At 37.0% G+C, this 19881-nt stretch overlaps 1 protein-coding gene across 7 annotated transcripts in view; it reads right to left on the bottom strand.

Annotated features, from left to right (window-relative positions):
* VMP1 (vacuole membrane protein 1) overlaps window positions 1-19881 on the bottom strand; it is a 144421-nt gene that overhangs the window by 30461 nt on the left and 94079 nt on the right. For 5 of the 7 annotated variants that reach the window (XM_025440664.3, XM_049114166.1, XM_025440665.3 and 2 more), the window contains 2 exons: window positions 9543-9623; window positions 3764-3880 (listed from right to left, as the gene is read on the bottom strand). In XM_025440664.3, the coding sequence (XP_025296449.1) occupies window positions 3764-3880; window positions 9543-9623 (198 nt within the window). The remainder of the gene's footprint in view (window positions 1-3763; window positions 3881-9542; window positions 9624-19881) is intronic. The other 2 variants (XM_049114165.1, XM_049114163.1) reach the window with 2 other exon arrangements.

The following is a 19881-nucleotide window of genomic DNA, read 5'->3' as shown; positions in this document are numbered from 1 at the left end:
AGACAACAGAGAGAGGCAGAGACATAGGCAAAGGGAGAAGTAGGCTTCCTGCAGGAAGCCTGATGTGGGACTTAATCCCAAGACCCCAGGATCACGACCTGAGCCAAAAGCAGATGTTCAACCACTGAGCCACTCAGGTACCCCAAATTAATGAAATCTCAAAAAAACTCAAATTTACTGAGTGGTGCCTGGTTGGCTCACTCAGTAGTGCATGGGACTTTTGACCTCAGGGTTGTGAGTTTGAGCCCCACATTGGGTGTACAGATCACTTAAAAATAAAATCTTTGGGCAGCCTGGGTGGCTTAGCAGTTTAGTGCCTGCCTTCAGCCCAGGGTGTGATCCTGGGGTCCCGGATTTTAAATAAAATGTTAAAAAAAATCTTTAAAAAAATTTACTGTCTACTACAAGTCACATGATATATTCTAGGCACTAGAATACCTCAGTGAGCCAAAGACAAAACTCTCTACCTTCATGGAGCTTATATTTCTATGTGTCTGTGGTGGAAAGATAAAGAGGCAAGAAATAATACACACAGTGAGAAAGTTATAGTGTATGTGAAATATTAAGTATGAGTATAAATATAACGACTTTGGAAATCCCAATCTGATATTACAAGGTGGTCTAATTTGAAAAAAAAATTTTTTTTAAAGGTTTTATTTATTTATTTATTCATGAGAGACACAGAGAGACACAGAGAGAGAGAGAGAGAGAGAGGCAGAGACACAGGCTGAGGGAGAAGCAGGCTCCATGCAGAGAGCCCAACATGGGACTCGATCCCGGGTCTCTAGGATCACACCCTGGGCTGCAGGAGGCGCTAAACCACTGCGCCACCGGGGCTGCCCCTAATTTGAAAATTTTTAAAGATTTTATTTATTTACTCATGAGAGACACACAGAGAGGCAGAGACATAGGCAGAGGGAGAAGAAGATTCCCCGCGAGGAGCCTGATGTGGGACTTGAACCCAGAACCCCGTGATCATGACCTGAAGGGAAGGCACACTTAACCACTGAGCTACCCAGCTGCCCCAGCTACTTTGAAGTTTTTAGGGGAAGTTTAACAAATAGCAAGATATTAATAAAAATGACAATATTTTTGACTACTTTAGGCTGAAGAAAAGGGGAAAAGAACCAGAAAAAAAAAATGGGTTTACTAGATTACAGAAAAATCTGTATCTGGGGTTTCCCTCTAGTTACTTCAGAAACAGTTAAAATATTCATATTATGTGTTACTATTGCTTACCCAAAGAATGAGAAATGTTTGTTGCCTGGAGCTCATCTGGATGTACATCAAGTGACATGCCTTTAGAAAGTCTGTATCCATTGTACAATGGAACACAGCAAACATATCCATGGTCTCAGTTTAGTGAAGGAACTCAGATTCTCTGCTTTCAGAAATGTAAAAGGATTTTGGCTTTCTTTTTTTCTTTCCACATATATATTGGGTATAGCTTTAAATTTATAGAGTTTGGTTTGAATTCCAGGTTTGTTTATTTGTTTTAGATTTATTTATTTATTCATGAGAGACACAGAGAGAGAGCCAGAGACATAGGCAGAGGGAGAAACAGGCTTCTCGCAGGGAACCCACTGCGGGACTCGATCCTGGATCCCAGGATTACACCCTGAGCCAAAGGCAGACGCTCAACTGCTGGGTCACCCAGGCATCCCGAATTCCAGGGCTTTAGGCACAAGAAGAATTTTTGTCTTCTCTAACAATCAGTTCGCCTATGTATGAAAATACGGATAATAACCATCTCACAGGATTGTTTTGAGATGACCAATGCACATTGCATGGCACAGGTCCTGATAAATTGCAGACAGTAAACAATTCAGTTTCTTTAATCACATAAATAATTTATAGTTTAGAAGGCAACTGAAAAGAACAGACAGAACACTGAACTTGAAGCCAGTAGACACAGGTTCAAATTTCAGCTGTTACTTATTTTCTTAGGCTACTATTACTTATTAACTTCCTAAGCATTTGTAAGACAATTACAAATTGGGAGTAGTAATTTCTCTGAGGATTATAACAATAAAATCAGCTCATAAACACTAAGTGGTTTAAAGTGTGAAGTACTATACAAAAAAATTAAGCATTATCAGAACTTGAAAAAAACTGAGAATGTTTAAAAATATACTATTTTTAATATTTTGTAATGAAAAATCTGATTAAGTTGCATGCCCTATCACTACAGAATACTCTTAGCATAATACATTTTACCATAATTTATGTAGACAGTTACTACACAAAGCTGGGTGCATAAAGCTTATGGATTCTCAGAGAAGTTGCTATTATAAAGGGAATTAAAATAATTTGTTATTGTTTGTTAGGAATAATTAATAATTTTTAAAAAGCAAAATGATAGCTTCCCCCTTCCTTCAGAAAGAGCTAAAAAGATCAAAGACAAAATTATCTTCTGATATACTGCAAAATAATTTACTACTCACAATCGTACTGTATTATTTGAAAAAAAATCCTAATACGGTATTGTAGTATTTACCAAAGTAACTAGCATTCCAATATTAAAAAACTCATTTCATTGAACAATATACTTAAATGTAAATGGGAGAAAATATATTCCTTGAAGGAGGAATGCCCTTGGAATTGTGAGTGATTATCATGGCAGAGGAGTAGAGGATAGGCTCAATAAACTTTTTTTTTTTTTTTTAAATTTTTGTTAGGCTCAATAAACTTACTCCAAATACCAAAATCTAATATTAGAAACTGGGCAGGTAAAAGCAGCTAAAGTTTTTCTTTTTTTTTTTCTTTTTAGCTAAAGTTTTTCTGTCTCATTCTTCTCTTCTAATAAGTGAAGGCAGAGAGGTATTAAGATGAAACTTGGGACAGAGGTACTTTTAATTTTGAAGGAATCTTATTAGGGCACAAATATTACTCACTGCTCTTGCCTTTCCTTTTGTGAATGTCTCTGTGTTGCAAACATCACTGATTAAGAAATTCTTTTTAGTTAAATTTTATTTTTTTCTAGTGAGTTTGTCCTTTTAAAAGTAATTCATATCATAGTTCTAGAAGTACATATTCATTCCATTTTATTCTCTTTCTATTCATATGTGTGTGTATATATATGTATATATATATATATATACACACACACATACATACATACGTACACACACACACCCCTCTATCCTAAAGCTTTTGTTAAGACTGGCTTTGAAAAATAACAGATTCTAACTTCTCTAACCACAACCACAGCTCTTCACCTCTTCAGAGTTCCTCTTTTCCCCCATTCTCCCCCACACTAACATCTGGCTGGTTTTCTGTAAAGGACTGGTGCCTTGAGAGGAGTATTATTGGGGGGTATAAAAGAAAAGTAGAATTAGTGAAAGGCAATCTTCTCGCAGCTAATGGTCAGCAAAAATATGACATTTTTGAACTATGAATGAAAATAATGTGCATTTTCCTATATAGGAACACTATTTTTGCTTGGTAATAGTCTTGGATGAGCAGTTTCACAAGGCAAAAAGTAAAATAAAGAAAGACAAGAAGGGAGAGAGGAAAAGGAAGGAAAGAAAACAAGGAGAAAAGTCTTAAAGTGGCACAATTTTCCAATAAGGACAGGGAAAACCTGCACCAAATTCACTAACCTCCAAGTAACTTTCCATGGTTAAATACCTAAGTAAGATACCAACCAAAAGAAGCAGAACCAAATATTAACAATTCATATTAGAATGAGCAAAGGAATTAATTTTCAATGCTGTTTAATGGGTTCATCATCATTAGGCAGTAAACCAGAAGGTATAATTACCTGGATATGCATTTTAATTATTGCTTTTCCAATCAGAGTTGCACCAAAGAAAGTCCAAAAAGGTACAAGAAAGTGTCCACATGTTATTCCAGCCAGATCAAATAGAGGATTTGGAATCTATTTAAAAAAAAAAAGGTTAAAATATATAATCCAACAGCTTAATTTACCACCTACAGCTATGTGGAATTATGCTTTAAGCCTTGCTTTCATAGGTTCCCTGATCAATACTAGACTGTTCAGAAGGCTAGGCAAGTATTCTAATGTTTCTGTAAGTTGGGTCTCATATTCATCTCAGGTTGCTGTTCAAAGCAAACCCAGCTGTCCTTCTGCTTACACTACTTATAGCTAACACCTCACAAATATACTTTTCTTTAAAAAATCACATTAGAATTGGATTAAAAAAAAATGGACCCACAGGAATTTAGTATCATTCAGCAGATATTTTGCCATTTGCTAGCTGTGTCTAAGGTGAGGTATAAAGGAAGAAAAAGAGTTAAGATTATTTTAGTAGTTAATAGGGTTCTAAAATCTTCAGCTTGAAATAAGAATATTATCTAGGGACTCCTGGGTGGCTCAGGGATTGAGCATCTGCCTTTGGCTCAGGACATGATCCCGGAGTCCAGGAATCGAGTCCCACATTGGGTTCTCTGCGAGCAGCCTGTTTCTCCCTCTGCCTGTGTCTCTGCCTCTTTCTCTGTGTCTCTCATGAATAAATAAATAAAATCTTAAAAAAAAAAAAAAAAAAGAGGGACGTCTGGGTGGCTCAGGGGACGCCTGGGTGGCTCAGGGGTTGAGCACCTGCCTTCAGCCCAGGGTGTGATCCTGGAGTCCCAGGATCAAGTCCCATATCAGGCTCCCTGCTTATGTCTCTGTGTCTCTCTCTGTGTCTTTCATGAATGAATGAATGAATAAATAAATATTTTAAAAAATAAAAAAGAATATTATCTAGAAATATTCTCACATATTATCTAGAAATCACTCACATCTATACAGCAAACATTCTTTTAAAATTACAAATATAGGGGATCCCTGGGTAGCTCAGTGGTTTGGTGCCTGCCTTCGGCCCAGGGCGTGATCCTGGAGTCCAGGGATCGAGTCCCACGTCAGGCTCCCTGCATGGAGCCTGCTTCTTCCACTGTCTGTGTCTCTGCCTCTCTCTCTCTTTCTCTGTGTCTCTCATGAATAAATAAATAAAATCTTAAAAAAAATTACAAATACATTTACATGTAGATGTGCTTTTATTCCTCAACATAAATTCATAATTTGTATTTTGCACATACAAATCTCATCATTTGTATGACAGACCAAGGCTGTAGGGCTGTGTAATATATTTTAAAAAGAAAATCAAGTGTGGAAATATGAGCACATAGATTCAGATGTTTTGAATACTCAGTCCCAGACAAAGAAGTGATTCACAACAAATACCTTTTCCAAACATTCCCACATTTCAAGAATGCTGAAAGACAATTTCATGTAAAAATGCAAAGAAACCACAAGCTGTTTTTGAGCACTTCATCCATTTTTCTCCCATAGAAGCACTCTGTCCTTGTGGCAGTTGGCAGAACTCAGAAGCTAATTAATTTATATAATTTCATTTTTGAACTTTCAAAGCAAAGCCTAGTTGTTTAAAAAATATTTGTGACATATGTTCTTTTAAAAACAATGCCACGACTAAATTAGAATTCAAGTATTCTTTTGTTATAACACTTGGATTTAATAACTCAGTTTTGTTTTGCTCATCCAAATTCAAATGGTTGTTTTTTTTTTTTTTTAAAGATTTTATTTTTATTCATGAGAGACACAGAGAGAGAGGCAGAGACACAGGCAGAGGGAGAATCAGGTTCCCCACAGGGAGCCCAATGAGAGACTTGATCCTGGGACCTTGGGATCACACTCTGTGCCAAAGGCAGATGCTCATCCACTGAGCCACCCAGGTGTCCCCCAAATTCAAATGTTTTATGCAATTTCATCTGTCTTATACTCATGTAATAACAATACCATCTGCACAGCTTTACATGGATCATTTTTTATATTTTCTCACGTGACCCTCATAACTCCATGGACTGCAATTTTGTTTTCCTTTATTATCAGGCTCTACCTCATGTTGAAAAAGAAATTAAAGTATACAAGATATGTAAAAGAGTAGATTAAAAATTAGAATTTGCTAAACATGTTGGACACCTCAGTGTATGGATACCCTCAGTAGAGCATAATCAGTGTATTTATTGTTACATACTATTTATTCTTTTTTTTTTTTTTTTCAACTGCTGACTAAATAAAGGAAGACTGGGATTAAAAGAACTACTAAGTAGCTTTGAAATTTTCCCTCAACTAGTAGTTTTATTTATCTTTGTTTTCTTTTTTAAAAAGATTTTATTTATTTATTCATGAGAGAGAGAGGCAGAAATATAGGCAGAGAGAGAAGCAGGCTCCATGCAGGTAGCCTGATGTGGGACTCGATCCCAGGTCTCCAGGATCACTCCCTGGGCCAAAGGCAGGCGCTCAACTGCTGAGCCACCCAGGGATCCCCTATTTATCTTAGTTTGAATGTTAACAACAAAATAACTAAAAAACTTATTTGAAGTATATATGCTTTTAACACTTTAAGTATCAAAAATTTTCCAGAAAAAAGTTCCTAGAAGGCCAGAATGATCTATCAATTTATGTTCAATATTGATTATTCCTAGTCAAATATAAAGAAGACTGACTAGTATAGAAAGTTGATTTTCACAGTGAGGACACAGGGATAGATGAGTGCCAAAGAATAAATACTATTTTTTGTTTTAATAAATTGAAGGTATTCCATGTTTTCCCTAGGAATAATGAAAGCTAATTTTTCTTGAATGCTTTGACTTGTTCGGTGCTTTTCTAATGTTTCTACATCATCAACTTAATCCCCAAAACAATGCCAAAAGGTATCATTACACTCATTTTATAGAAAAGAAAAGTGAGAGACAAGTTTGACAATTTATTCAGGATAGTAGGATTTCATTCAGCAGCAGAGCAGGATTTCAACCCAGGCAATGTGGCTCCCATGGTTGTTCACTTAGCCTCCAAAGTAAGGACATTATTATCCATTAGGCCTCTCAGCTTAATCCCATTCTGTTGACTTTCACAGCACTTTCTATTTATTCCTGTATTTCAATGGTCTCCCTCACTAGACTTCAGGATCCTTGAGGAGGAAAGGGAATATATCTTTCATCTCTTTATTCCAAACACTCATAACTGAATGAAAGCTGACAGATAACAATAAAAGATGATGGTGGAACAATAATGTTCTAAGCACTGTGTTAGTTCACATATATTTCCTTAAATCCTCACATCAACCTTTACAATGAGTGTCTTATTGCCCCATTTTAAAAATTAGAAAACCAGGGTTTGGAGAGTAACCTGACTAGGTTACATAGCTACTAAGAGGCAAACTGGTTTAGGAATGCCAAAGGGGGCAGCCCTGGTGGTGCAGTGGTTTAGCACTGCCTGCAGCCCAGGGTGTGATCCTGGTGACCCAGGATAGAGTCCCACGTTGGGCTCCCTGCATGGAGCCTGCTTCTCCCTCTGCCTGCGTCTCTGCCTCCCTCTCTCTCTCTGTGTCTCTCATGAATAAATAAATAAAATCTTAAAAAAAAAAAAAAGGAATGCCAAAGGCAATTCTCTTTCTACTATATCACACTACAATATACTTATAAATTGCTCAAATGGTTGAGGTCAATATTATGATAAAGAGCTCTACATTATAAAGAAAAATCAGATTATGAAAATTTCTAATATTGCCAGGTTCAAAAGACAATAATTCAAGCACATGTAAATCTCTAGAATGTTCGTATCACATTAGAAATTTTGGCACCAAATGTCCTCTTTTATAGCCATTTGCTTTGCTAAGGGAGGAGTACTCAAAGATGAATTCATATTCTAGTACATAATGGGTAAGGGAATTGTGTGTCATTAGACAATAATTTTGTGAATTATATTTACAGTAGCGGTTTTTATCCTATCAACTAGGTGTAACTAGTTATACTGGCCAAATCCACCACTGAACTGCCAAAAATTATGTACAGGTTACCAAAGAAAACTTTGATCAAAATGTTCCATTTCAAACATAACTGCTTCTATTATATTAGAAAAAGACCAGGATAAATACCAACTCATCAAGGAATGTCAATTTCACAAATCTGCAGTTTGAGATATTAGCTATATATACATTTTAAATATTTTATTTATTTATTCATGAGAGACACAAAGAGAGAGAAAGAGGCAGAGACCCAGGCAGAGGGAGAAACAGGCTTCATGCAGGAAGCCCGATGCGGCACTCGATCCTGGAACTCTGGGATCATGCCCTGAGCCAAAGGCAGACACTTAACCACTGAGCCACCCAGCTGTCCCTATTAACTACAATTTTGACGTAAGTGGTTTCTTAGTTCATTGTAGCCAAAGTTGCACATAACTTTGCCTGAGAGGTTTCAATTACCTTGATAATTGTAAATATCCGCCAAAACAGGTTTCATATAAATTCTTCCTTATAACTAATGCTTGAAATTCTGGAAAAAGAGTACTTATCTATAACTCTGGTAAGAATGAAGTCATTGTTATTTAGTTAAATGCCCTTCATTTTATAAATTCTTCATGGAAAGGAAGAATCTTACCTCTTTTATTCTTTTTAAAAAATCTTTTATTTTTTATTTTTTTTTAATTTTTATTTATTTATTTATTTATGATAGTCACAGAGAGAGAGAGAGAGAGGCAGAGACACAGGAAGAGGGAGAAGCAGGCTCCATGCACTGGGAGCCCGATGTGGGATTTGATCCCGGGTCTCCAGGATCGCGCCCTGGGCCAAAGGCAGGCGCTAAACCACTGTGCCACCCAGGGATCCCTTAAAAAATCTTAAAAAAAAAATCTCTTTTATTGGGATGCCTGGGTGGCTCAGCAGTTTAGCGCCTGCCTTCAGGCCCAGGGTGTGATCCTGGGGTCCCAGGATCAAGTCCCACATTGGGCTCCCTGCATGGAGCCTGCTTCTCTCTCTGTCTGTGTCTCTACTTCTCTGTGTGTCTCTCTCATGAATAAATAAATAAAATCTTTTAAAAAAATCTCTTTTATTACTGAAACAAGCCACTTAGGTCTGAAGTCATCATGGCAAGATGAAATGTTTAAAAAGTCAATAAACGGGATCCCTGGGTGGCGCAGTGGTTTAGCGCCTGCCTTTGGCCCAGGGCGCGATCCTGGAGACCCGGGATCGAATCCCACGTCGGGCTCCCGGTGCATGGAGCCTGCTTCTCCCTCTGCCTATGTCTCTGCCTCTCTCACTGTGTTGCCTATCAAAAATAAATAAAAATAAAAAAAATAAAGTTGTTTAAAAAAAAAAGTCAATAAACAAGATATGAACCTATCCAACAGAAACAGTTCATTTGATGAGTACGACGAATGATTAATAAAATTACATACTCATCTAAAGTGATGGCATTTTTGTTCACTCAGATGTTATCTTTATTTTTTTCTAGCGTGTTATCTTTAAAAGCAAATTGGATGGGACGCCTGGGTGGCTCAGCAGTTGAGCGTCTGCCTTCCAGCTCAGGCAGAGTGTGATCCTGGAGTCCTGGGATCGAGTCCCACTTCACGCTCCCTGTATGGAGCCTGCTTCTCCCTGTTTCTCTCTCTGTGTGTCTCTCATGAATAAATAAGTAAAATTTCAAAAAAAAGGGAAAAAGAATAAAAAATAAAAACAAATTGGATCAAATATAAATCTAGTATTTCTTGGAATTTCTCACTTTTAATACAATTCACTTACTGATGCACAGGCCAAAATGCCAAAAAATCCAACCTTCTGTACTAGGTTTTGAACTGCCAGTTTAGCCCGGGAAGCAAAGTCCTGTATAAAAAGAAGATATCAAAACATTAATAAAAAGTAAAAGAAGAATCAAAGATGGGTCTTTTACAGAGTTTATAATATTAAATGTCTCACAACTTGATTCACTTAATCATTGCTTCTGATGGTTTTTAAAAAAATAAAAAAAAAATCATAGCAGGTTGTACTAGAAAATATGCAAATAAGCTCTTATAGAACATTAATTACACCCTTGAAGATAAACTTTTACCACAATTCAAGAATAGGCCAAAACAGTTACTTTAGTTTTCAGATTATCTCTGGATTATCTAGGGATGAACAAAATGTCATAAACTAATTATGAACCAAAACTTTTTTTTTTTTAAAGTAGGCTTCAGGGATCCCTGGGTGGCGCAGTGGTTTGGTGCCTGCCTTTGGCCCAGGGCGCGATCCTGAAGACCCGGGATCGAATCCCACGTCGGGCTCCCGGTGCATGGAGCCTGCTTCTCCCTCTGCCTGTGTCTCTGCCCCCCCCCCCATGTGACTATCATAAATAAATAAATAATTCATTTAAAAAAATAAAATAAAATAAAGTAGGCTTCATACCCAGCATGGAGCCCAACTTGGGGCCTGAATTCACAACCCCGAGTTGAAGACCTGAGATCAAAAGTCAGACATTCAACTGACTGAGACACCCAGGTACCCTGAACCAACTCATTCTTTTGGAAATATTGACCTACCACATGTGTCTTTCTCTTTCCTTCCACCACTTGTCAGACTTTCTCCCTGATTAACATCACAGTTAAAAATCATAGGATTTTTCAAGACAGCCAAAGAAGATACCTCTTGATCACTAGCCAGAAGATGAAAAAAATGCTTATGTGGCAATAACTGAATAAGTATTTATTACCCCTCAAAACAAAATGACATCTTACATTTCACAGCTTGTACTAGTTTTATGAAATGTTTTCAAAAACATTTTACTTGAGCCTTTCAATGCTCCTACAGTGTAAAAGGGCAGATCCTTCAGACTCTGAAATCAGTGCTCTTTTAATTTTCACTATGTTATCTCCCATGCTGAAACATGCAATTGGCTGGCTAGCATATATCCAGGATTTTCTTTTTCCTGTATGTTGATGCTACAATTATATATGTATATATTTTTTCGTGCAAGTGCCAATCTGGGGACACCTGGCTGGCTCAGTTGGTAGAGCATGAGACTCTTGATCTCAGTCAGGGTGGTGAGTTTAAGCTCCATGTTGGCTGCCGGGCTCACTAAAAGAAAATAGAACAGGGATGACTGGGTGGCTCAACTGGTTGGGTATCTGTATTTGGCTCAGGTCATGAACTCAGGTTCCTGGGATTGAGCCCCACATCAGGGTCTCTGCTCAGCAGGTAGTGTGCTTCTCCCTCTCCCCCTGCTCATGCATGCTCTCTCTCTCAAATAAAGAAATAAAATCTTTCTTTGAAAAAGAAAAGAAAAGAAAAGAAAATAGAACAGAACTAAACACTAACTCCCTCCTACTTATTTGCTGAGATTGGTGAGAAAGTCAAAGGAATTAAACCAATAAGGTATATTTTAAAAGATATTAACAGGATAAACACTTTCAAGTTAAAATATATTGGCTCTCAAAGTCAATCATTAACCAAATTCTACAATGCAGTTTTGTAATTTTACAATTTATTTCCAAAGAGAGAATTTTTCTTTTTGGGATAAGTCTTCCTTTTTCAGTAAGTCAATTATATCAGATTTAATAGTAAGCTCTACACCTAATGTGGGGTTTGAACTCAAAGCTCTGAGATCAAGAGTCATATGCTCTACAACGGAGCCAGGCAGGTGCTCCGAGATTTAATATTTTTAAACAAACTGAACTACTGCAGCAGAGAGTACTTTCTACTTTTATTCAGATTTCTAATTAAAGATTTACTTTTTAAAAAAGATTTTATCTAAGAGAAAGAGCACAGAGTGAGAGTGAGAGTGAAAGAGAGAAGCAGACTCACTGTTGAGTGGAGAGCCCCATTTGGGGCTTGATCCCACCACCCTGGGATCATGACCTGAGCTGAAGGCAGATGGTTAACCAACTGAGCCACCCAGGCGCCCCTGAAGATTTAATTTTCTTCTTAAATTGGCATCTATTGCATTAAGTGTGAAGCACTGATTTTATTGATTTACTGATTTTTTTTCTTCTATGATGATAGACGTATTTTCTTCTTTATTTATTTATTTATTTATTTATTTATTTATTTATTTATTTATTTATGATAGTCACACACAGAGAGAGAAAGAGAGGCAGAGACACAAGCAGAGGGAGAAGCAGGCTCCATGCACCGGGAGCCTGACGTGGGATTCGATCCCGGGTCTCCAGGATCGTGCCCTGCGCCAAAGACAGGCGCCAAACCGCTGCGCCACCCAGGGATCCCCCGCTGCGCCACCCAGGGATCCCCTCTTCTTTTTAACTTATTTAAATTTTAGTGAACATACAGGGCAACATTGGTTCCTGAAGCAGAATTTAGTGATTCATTACTTACATACAACACCCAGTGCTCATCACAAGTGCCCTCCTTAATACCCATCACCCATCTAACCCATCCCAACCCACCTCTCTCCATCAAACCTCAGCTTTTCTCTATCATTAAGAGTCTCTTATGGTTTCTCTCCCTCTCTTTCTCTCTTTTTTTTTCTTTTTCCCCTTCCCATATGTTCATCTGTTTTCTTTCTTAAATTCCACATGAGTGAGATCATATGGTATTTGTCTTTCTCTGACTTATTTCGCTTGGCACAACACTCTACATTGCAAATGACAAGATTTCATTTTTTTTTCATGGCTGAGTAAATTCCAATTCATACACACACATACACACATACGCCACATCTTCAGTCAATGGACATCTGGGCTCTCTCCATTGTATGTCTATTGCTGATAATGCTGCTATAAACATCAGGGTGCATATACCCCTTCAAATCTGTATTTTTTTATCCTTTAGGTAAATACCTAATAGTGCAACTGCAGGATTGTAGGGTAGTTCTATTTTTAACTTTTTGAGGAACCTCCATACTGTTTTCTAGAGTGGCTGCAACAGTTTGCACTCCCACCAATAGTGCAAAAGGGTTCCCCTTTCTCGGCATCTTCCCCAACACCTGCTGTTTCTTCTGATTTTATTGATTTGAAACCTATTTAATACATAATGAAGCCAGTTACCCTATATATAACTTATTTTAAAACAAATTATACTTCCATTTATTTTTAATAATTTACACAATCAATCCCCAAGTCATTAAATTATAATTCATTAGCAGCACTAAATAAAACCTGGTAAGCCTTAATGAATAGACATATTTTGAATTTTAAAAATATCAAACAATACCATTAGAGCATAAACTAGTTATGTAATTTTAACTAAAATGGCCCAAAATTTAAAAATACAAATTCAGAAAAATGCCTTCCATTACAGCCCTTGGTGTCTTTATAGCAAATCCATTTTTGTTTAAAAGATTTTATTCATTTATGCATGAGAGACACAGAGAGAGAGAGAGAGAGAGAGAGAGAGAGAGAGAACGCATGCTGGAGACACAGGCAGAGGGAGAAGCAGGCTCCACACAGGGAGCCAGATGTGGGACTCCATCCCAGGACTCTAGGATCATGCCCCGGGCCAAAGGCTAAACCGCTAAACCGCTGAGCCACCCAGGGATCCCCAGCAAATGCATTTTAATGAGCGTTAAGATGGTACTCAATTGTTAAGAAAAAGTAAAACAAAGGAAAAAAGGTCTACGCAAATTTTATTTTAAAGACAACATACTTTTTTTAAAAAAAGATTTTATTCATTCATTCATGAGAGACACAGAGAGGGAGAGAGAGGCAGAGACACAGGCAGAAGGAGAAGCAGGCTCCATGCAGGGAGTCCGATGTGGGACTCGATCCTGGGACTTCAGGATCATGCCCCGGGCCGAAGGCAGGCGCCAAACCGCTGAGCCAACCAGGGATCCCCCAAGACAACATACTTTTTATAAATGTATTTCCCAAGTGGACATATGTGGGAACACTTTTCTAGCATACCATTTATGTAGTCCTCAATATGTAAAATTACAGCAAAAAAAAATTTTTTTTGCATAAAATAGTGTAGAAAAGATCAACAAAGTGTTTTATTTTTTTTATTTTTTTATTTTTTATGATAGTCACAGAGAGAGAGAGAGAGGCAGAGACATAGGCAGAAGGAGAAGCAGGCTCCATGCACCGGGAGCCCGATGTGGGATTCGATCCCCGGTCTCCAGGATCGCGCCCTGGGCCAAAGGCAGGCACCAAACCGCTGCGCCACCCAGGGATCCCAACAAAGTGTTTTATTTAGAAAGTTTGGTATCCCGTTTTATCTTAAAGACTTTAGAATCTTTATTTATTTAAATCAAGTGACTATGATAGTACCATCATTTTAAATTGATGGTTTTTTTTCTATTAGAATGATACATATACACACACAATTTTTTTTCCTTTTTACTTTTTTTAAAAAAAGTAAGTTCTATGCCCAAAGTGGGACTTGAATCCATGACCCTGAGATCAAGAGTCACATGTTCTACAACAGCCAGACAGGCACCCCCACACAAACACATTTAAATTGGAAAAGAGGTATAACCATACCAATTTTTTTTTAATTTTAAGATTTTATTTATTTATTCATGAGAGACAGAGGAGAGAGAGAGAGAGAGAGAAAGAGAGGCAGAGAGACAGGCAGAGGGAGAAGCAGGCTCCATGCAGGGAGCCCCACGTGGGACTTGATCCCAGGTCTCCAGGATCACGCCCTGGGCTGTAGGCGGTGCTAAACCCCCGAGCCACCTGGGCTGCCCCCAACTGGTTTATATAAAGAAAAAAAATTAGGGGTGCCTGGCTGGCTCAGTCAGTAGGGCATGAGACTCACGATATTGGGGTTATAAATTTGAGCCCCGTGTTGGGTAGAGAAATTACTTTAAAAAAAAAAAAAGAAAAAGAAAGATGAAACATTATGCAGATCACCATAAAATATACAGAACAATGAAAATATTTAAGCCTACAGAAGTTCATGGAATCATGTTTTTAAAAACATCCTGAAAGAAAGGAGTCCTTTGGGGGATGGCTCAGCAGTTTAGCGCCTGCCTTTGGCCCAGGGGTGATCCTGGAGACCTGGGATCATGTCCCACATTGAGCTCCCTGCGTGGAGCCTGCTTCTTCCTCTGCCTGTGTCTCTGCCTCTCTCTCTCTCTCATGAATAAATAAATAAAATCTAAAAAGAAAAAAAAAAAAGTCCTTTTAACCCTCTGGGGCAGAATCTCTTTACTCAAGAGGAATTAGATAAGAACAACAGAAAATAGGCTCCTTGTTCTTTCAAATGCCTGGGTGCCCATCATCAATTATCCTTAAGGGTGCTGTAAGAAGTTTCATTTGAGGGGAAAAAGTTACTTCATCTAAATAAATGAAGTAGAAATCTCTCTTTAACTTTTTAAAAAAATTAATTTCTACCTTGCGTGTCTTACAAGGAAAACAAATTAAGTGGCTTTTTAATGGGAAGTTTTACTTTTTAAAAAGTCTGAAAGTTATCTACTGAAAATGGATTTCACAAATCTTATTATGTGTTTAACACACACACAGTGACCATGCTACTTTCAGTTCCTGTAATTTATTTTCCAGGACTTTCACAATATTCTCAGAATTAAAGTTACATTTATATACTAAACAATCCATGAACGTTCATTTAAGTTCAACTAATATGAAGTCTGTACACTTGTTTTCATTACAAGAAGTGAACAGTAGCAGAATACGCAGCTTGAGGGAATATTTTCTTGATGTTTTTCCTTGCTGTGTAATGAAAAAAAAAAACTCAGGGAACATTGTACTAGTATCTATATCAAATCTAAAATACTTTCCGATAGTAACCGATATTTTTAGATTTCATAAACACAAATGTATTTTGTTTTTATTTTAGACTTCTTTTTTTAAATTTTTTTTCAAGATTTTATTTATTTATTAATGAGAAACACATACACCCACGGAGAGGCAGAGACACAGGCAGAGGGAGAAGCAGGCTCCGTGCAGGGAGCCCGATATGGGACTCGATCCTGGCTCCCAGGATCACGCCCTGGGCCAAGGGCAGATGCTAAACCACTGAGCCATCCAGGGATCCCCTAGACTTATTTCACTTAAAGCCATATATTCAAAACTTACTGATATGGCTCTAAGGCTTTACTGACATAATCTATTGAAACATCATACTTTTATTGTCTAAAATGTTCTACATGTTAAATGTAATTGAACTTTGTAGTTTTAAAAGTTCTTTTGGTTAATAACTTCAGTACTTTTAAATATTTGCATATTTGACAGTTCTTTCTTATTATGTTGATTTTAAAGTAACAATGTCTATGCCTACGTTTATTTATATTTCTGCTTGCTTTTAAAATAGAATTGTGGAGTGCCTGGGTGGCTAGTGGTTAAGCTCTGCTTTTGGCTCAAAGCAGGCTCTCAGGGTCCTGGGATGGAGCCCTGCATACAGCTCCCTGCTCAGCATCAGTTTAAAATAAGTAGGGAGCCTGCTTCTTCCTCTCTGCCTGCTGCTTCCCCTGCCTGTGCTCTCTGTCAAATATATAAATAAAATCTTTTTTAAAAATTGAAGTGTATGGTAGGTATATTATGACAATAAATTCAATTTCCATGCCTCCTCCCACACCCTCACCAAGAGCCAAAAAAAAAGCTTCTTTTACTAAAGTTCAAAAGAATCATTTCAAACATTATTTGCTAATCTTTTTAGGCCAGTAAATAAAATAAGCCAAAAAAAGTACATCAATAATTAACAACATTTTAAAGAAAAAGTTTAATAAATTGATATGTTAAGCATTCGATATTCAAGTGAAATATCAGAGATTCCCAGGTGGCTCTGGGGTTTAGCGCCCGCCTTCAGCCCAGGGCATGATCCTGGAGTCCCAGGATCGAGTCCCGCATCAGGCTCCCTGCATGGAACCTGCTCCTCCCTCTGCTTGGGTCTCTGCCTCTCTCTCTCTCTGTCTCTCATGAATAAATAAATAAATCTTAAAAAAAAAATCAAAGGAAATCAGTATCTCATTTTAATGATTTTGGTGTCTTTGTGGGTACAATGCACCAAGTTCAGTTTGATTACTTCCTCAATTATCATTCGTCATTAAAAAAAATCTGTACAACTAAAAACAAATTCCTTTTAATAGTTTCATTTCTCTGGATTCACATTTCACAACATTTACTTATTTCACAATTTAAATCCTGAGAGCAAAGTTTTATTCTCTAGTTCTCCCTAAATAAACAGCATGCATTTACAATTTGTAACCATATATCTCATTTGAGTTTTTAAAAACTAAAATACAAGTTAGTAAAATTATCTTTCCCACTCCCACCAATTGTGATTATGTATTTAACTAAACATGCTTCTTAAATTAAGAATGAGAGACAGGAGGAGCCTTTCCCCAATAACTACAAGACAAATGAAGCAATGTTACAATAAATCCTTATCACTGAGACTTTTAAGGATTAAAAAGGAAAAAACCGATAGAGCCTTCAAGTATGAATATTCCTGCACTAGTTTTACTTCATCTTTCTTTTTCCTAAGAAAAATATTTATGATTAAGGAAGAAGAGACACTATATGGCTAATTATAATTAGCTTGCAAAATACTAATCTTTGAATCTAAAGATACCAGATGGATTTAAACACATGAAATAACATTTATCTTCAACTGGCAATAGTACACTTATTTCAATTTTCATAAATGATCATGGGAAATTTCAGCATCTCTTTAAGAGCAACAAAAAATACCTAAGCCTGTTAGGTGAATGCAGTATTACTAGAGACAATTATGTATCTGGTTAATAGCTTATGTTAGTTTGAGACCAACTATTACTATCAATGTGATGATAAATGGTGAACAATTTTATAAATTATCTGTCTTCTTCATGCATTATATGTTAAAACTTCTGCTGAGCTTGAGTTGGTATTGAAGTGACTCCACAGATCATATTAAAAAACACAGAGCAACTGCTTCAGTAATAATTCCTTGTATACAAGGGGAATTTAAAATATATTGTATTCCTGAAGTTCTTTCACCATCTAAAAATGATTTTTTAGTTCCTTGGCCCTAGTCAAATATGTTGCATCAAGGAAGTAAAATTCTATTAACTAGAAATGGAGCTAAATAATAATGATGATTTAATATTATAAGCTGTTTCAGCACTGTGGGTGAGTAGTCTGAAATATTAAAAGACAGTTATATATAAATATATATATATATTTATATATATATAAATATAAAAGACAGTTCTTAACTTGTTACTAAGATCCTAATAACCATGTAACTAAATATTTTCTACATTGAAATTATATTAAATAGTATTAAGTACCACAATTAAAGTTAATTCTCATTTTCATAGAAACTGCAATGAAACATAACTCTTAATCTTTAAACCTTTCACACTAAAACATGTCCAAATTGCAATTTTCTATCCCGTATCATAGGCTCTTCATATTTTTTTTCCACATAAAATGTAGATTAATTGGGATGCCTGCCTGGGTGGCTCAGGGGTACAGAGTCTGCCTTTGCCCTAGGGCGTGATCCCCAGATGAGTCCCATATCAGCTCCCTTCAGGGAGCCTGCTTCTCTGTCTGCCTATATCTCTGCGTCTCATGAATAAATAAATAAAATTTTAAAAATGTAGATTAATTCATTAAATTCAAGTGAACAAAAATTTTATCTTGCTGTTAACTTCCTCAACAGTATCAATAATTTGGGCAGCCCGGGTTGCTCAGTGGTTTAGCGCCGCCTTTAGCCCAGGGCCTGTTCCTGGAGACCCAGGATCCAGTCACGCATCAGGCTCCCTGCATGGAGCCTGCTTCTCCCTCTGCCTGTGTCTCTGCCTCTCTCTCTCTCTCATTAATAAATAAATAAAATCTTAAAAAAAAACAATATCAATAATTTAACTGCTATGCTTTAATACTGCATATTTAAATAAATCTCCTTTATATATTTTGAGTAAGTCTCCTTTAAATGAGTTATATTTTTAAGTCATATATTATCTATTGTTTTTGAATTGTATTGCACTCAAGCATGCATATAAGGTAAAGACTGTAAAGAAATAAATTCTAGAGTTATAGGCAAAAGCAGGGATATTATCTTGATAAAATAAAGTGATTCCAAAAGTAGTAAGTAGTTAATAATGACAGGTTACAAAATGCCAGGTTACAAAATGCATATACACATAGAAAAAAAAAAAAAATGACCAGAACAGAGCTGTGGAACAACTACTAAAAATGCCAGGTTACAAAATGCATATACACATAGAAAAAAAACAAAAAAACAAAAAACAAAAAAAACTGACCAGAACAGAGCTGTGGAACAACTACTAAAAATGAAAGGTTTTAAAATCAAATTTATGGCTTTTACATTATTACATCAGAGACGATCACTGGAATTTCTTCCAGTGAGCCTGCTTCTCCCTCTGCCTATGTCTCTGCCTCACTCTCTGTGGGTCTCTCATGAATAAATAAATAAAGTCTTAAAAAACAAAACAAAACAAATGCAAAGCAAAGAAAATTTATTTTGAGAAAACTTAAGAGATTTAGAAGTTTTAAGAGATTACAGAGTTCTGATTCAAGATGGTGACATAGGAAGCTCCTGAACTGACCCACCTCTTCCCATATACACATAGAATCTATAGCTACATACAGAACAATTCCCTCTGAAAGAAATCCAGAAACTAGCTGAGCTATTCCAACACATCAGGTGAACGAGGAAAAAAAAACTCACATCAAAAGGGCAGAAGAGGCCTGAAAACAGCTCACCATAAACCCTACCTCAGTGAGACAACCTGCAACTGGGAGGGAATGTACAATTCTCATCTTCTTCCTGAGGAATGAAGGGTTTGGCTCCCCACCAAACCCATACTTTTGGCACCCTATATTTAGATTTCCACCTGACAGAGGCATCCCCAAAATATCTGGGCTTGAAAGCCAGTAGGATTTATGTTCATGAGACTGCAAAGCCAAACTAAAAGACAGTTCTTAAACTTATGTTCTTAAAAACATCGACTCATCATGACTAAGACCTCAGGACCCAGTATACAGGCAGTGGACTAAAACTCTTTCTGTCTTTCTGTGAAAAAGGACCATTTGCTTATCTTGAAAGGTTTGGTCTGAAAGATGGGCTTCTAATTTAAAATGGATGGATCTAGGCATGTCTGGGTGGCTTAGTCAGTTAAGCATCTGACTTTGGTTCAGGTTGTGATCTTAGGGTTGTGGGATCCAGCTCCATGATCAGTGGGGAG

The sequence above is a fragment of the Canis lupus genome, chromosome 9, assembly GCF_003254725.2.
Source record: "Canis lupus dingo isolate Sandy chromosome 9, ASM325472v2, whole genome shotgun sequence".
Classification (NCBI taxonomy): Eukaryota; Metazoa; Chordata; class Mammalia; order Carnivora; family Canidae; genus Canis; species Canis lupus.
The sequence above is the reverse complement of the archived record's forward strand: the minus strand, read 5'-3'. Positions and strand labels throughout refer to the sequence as shown.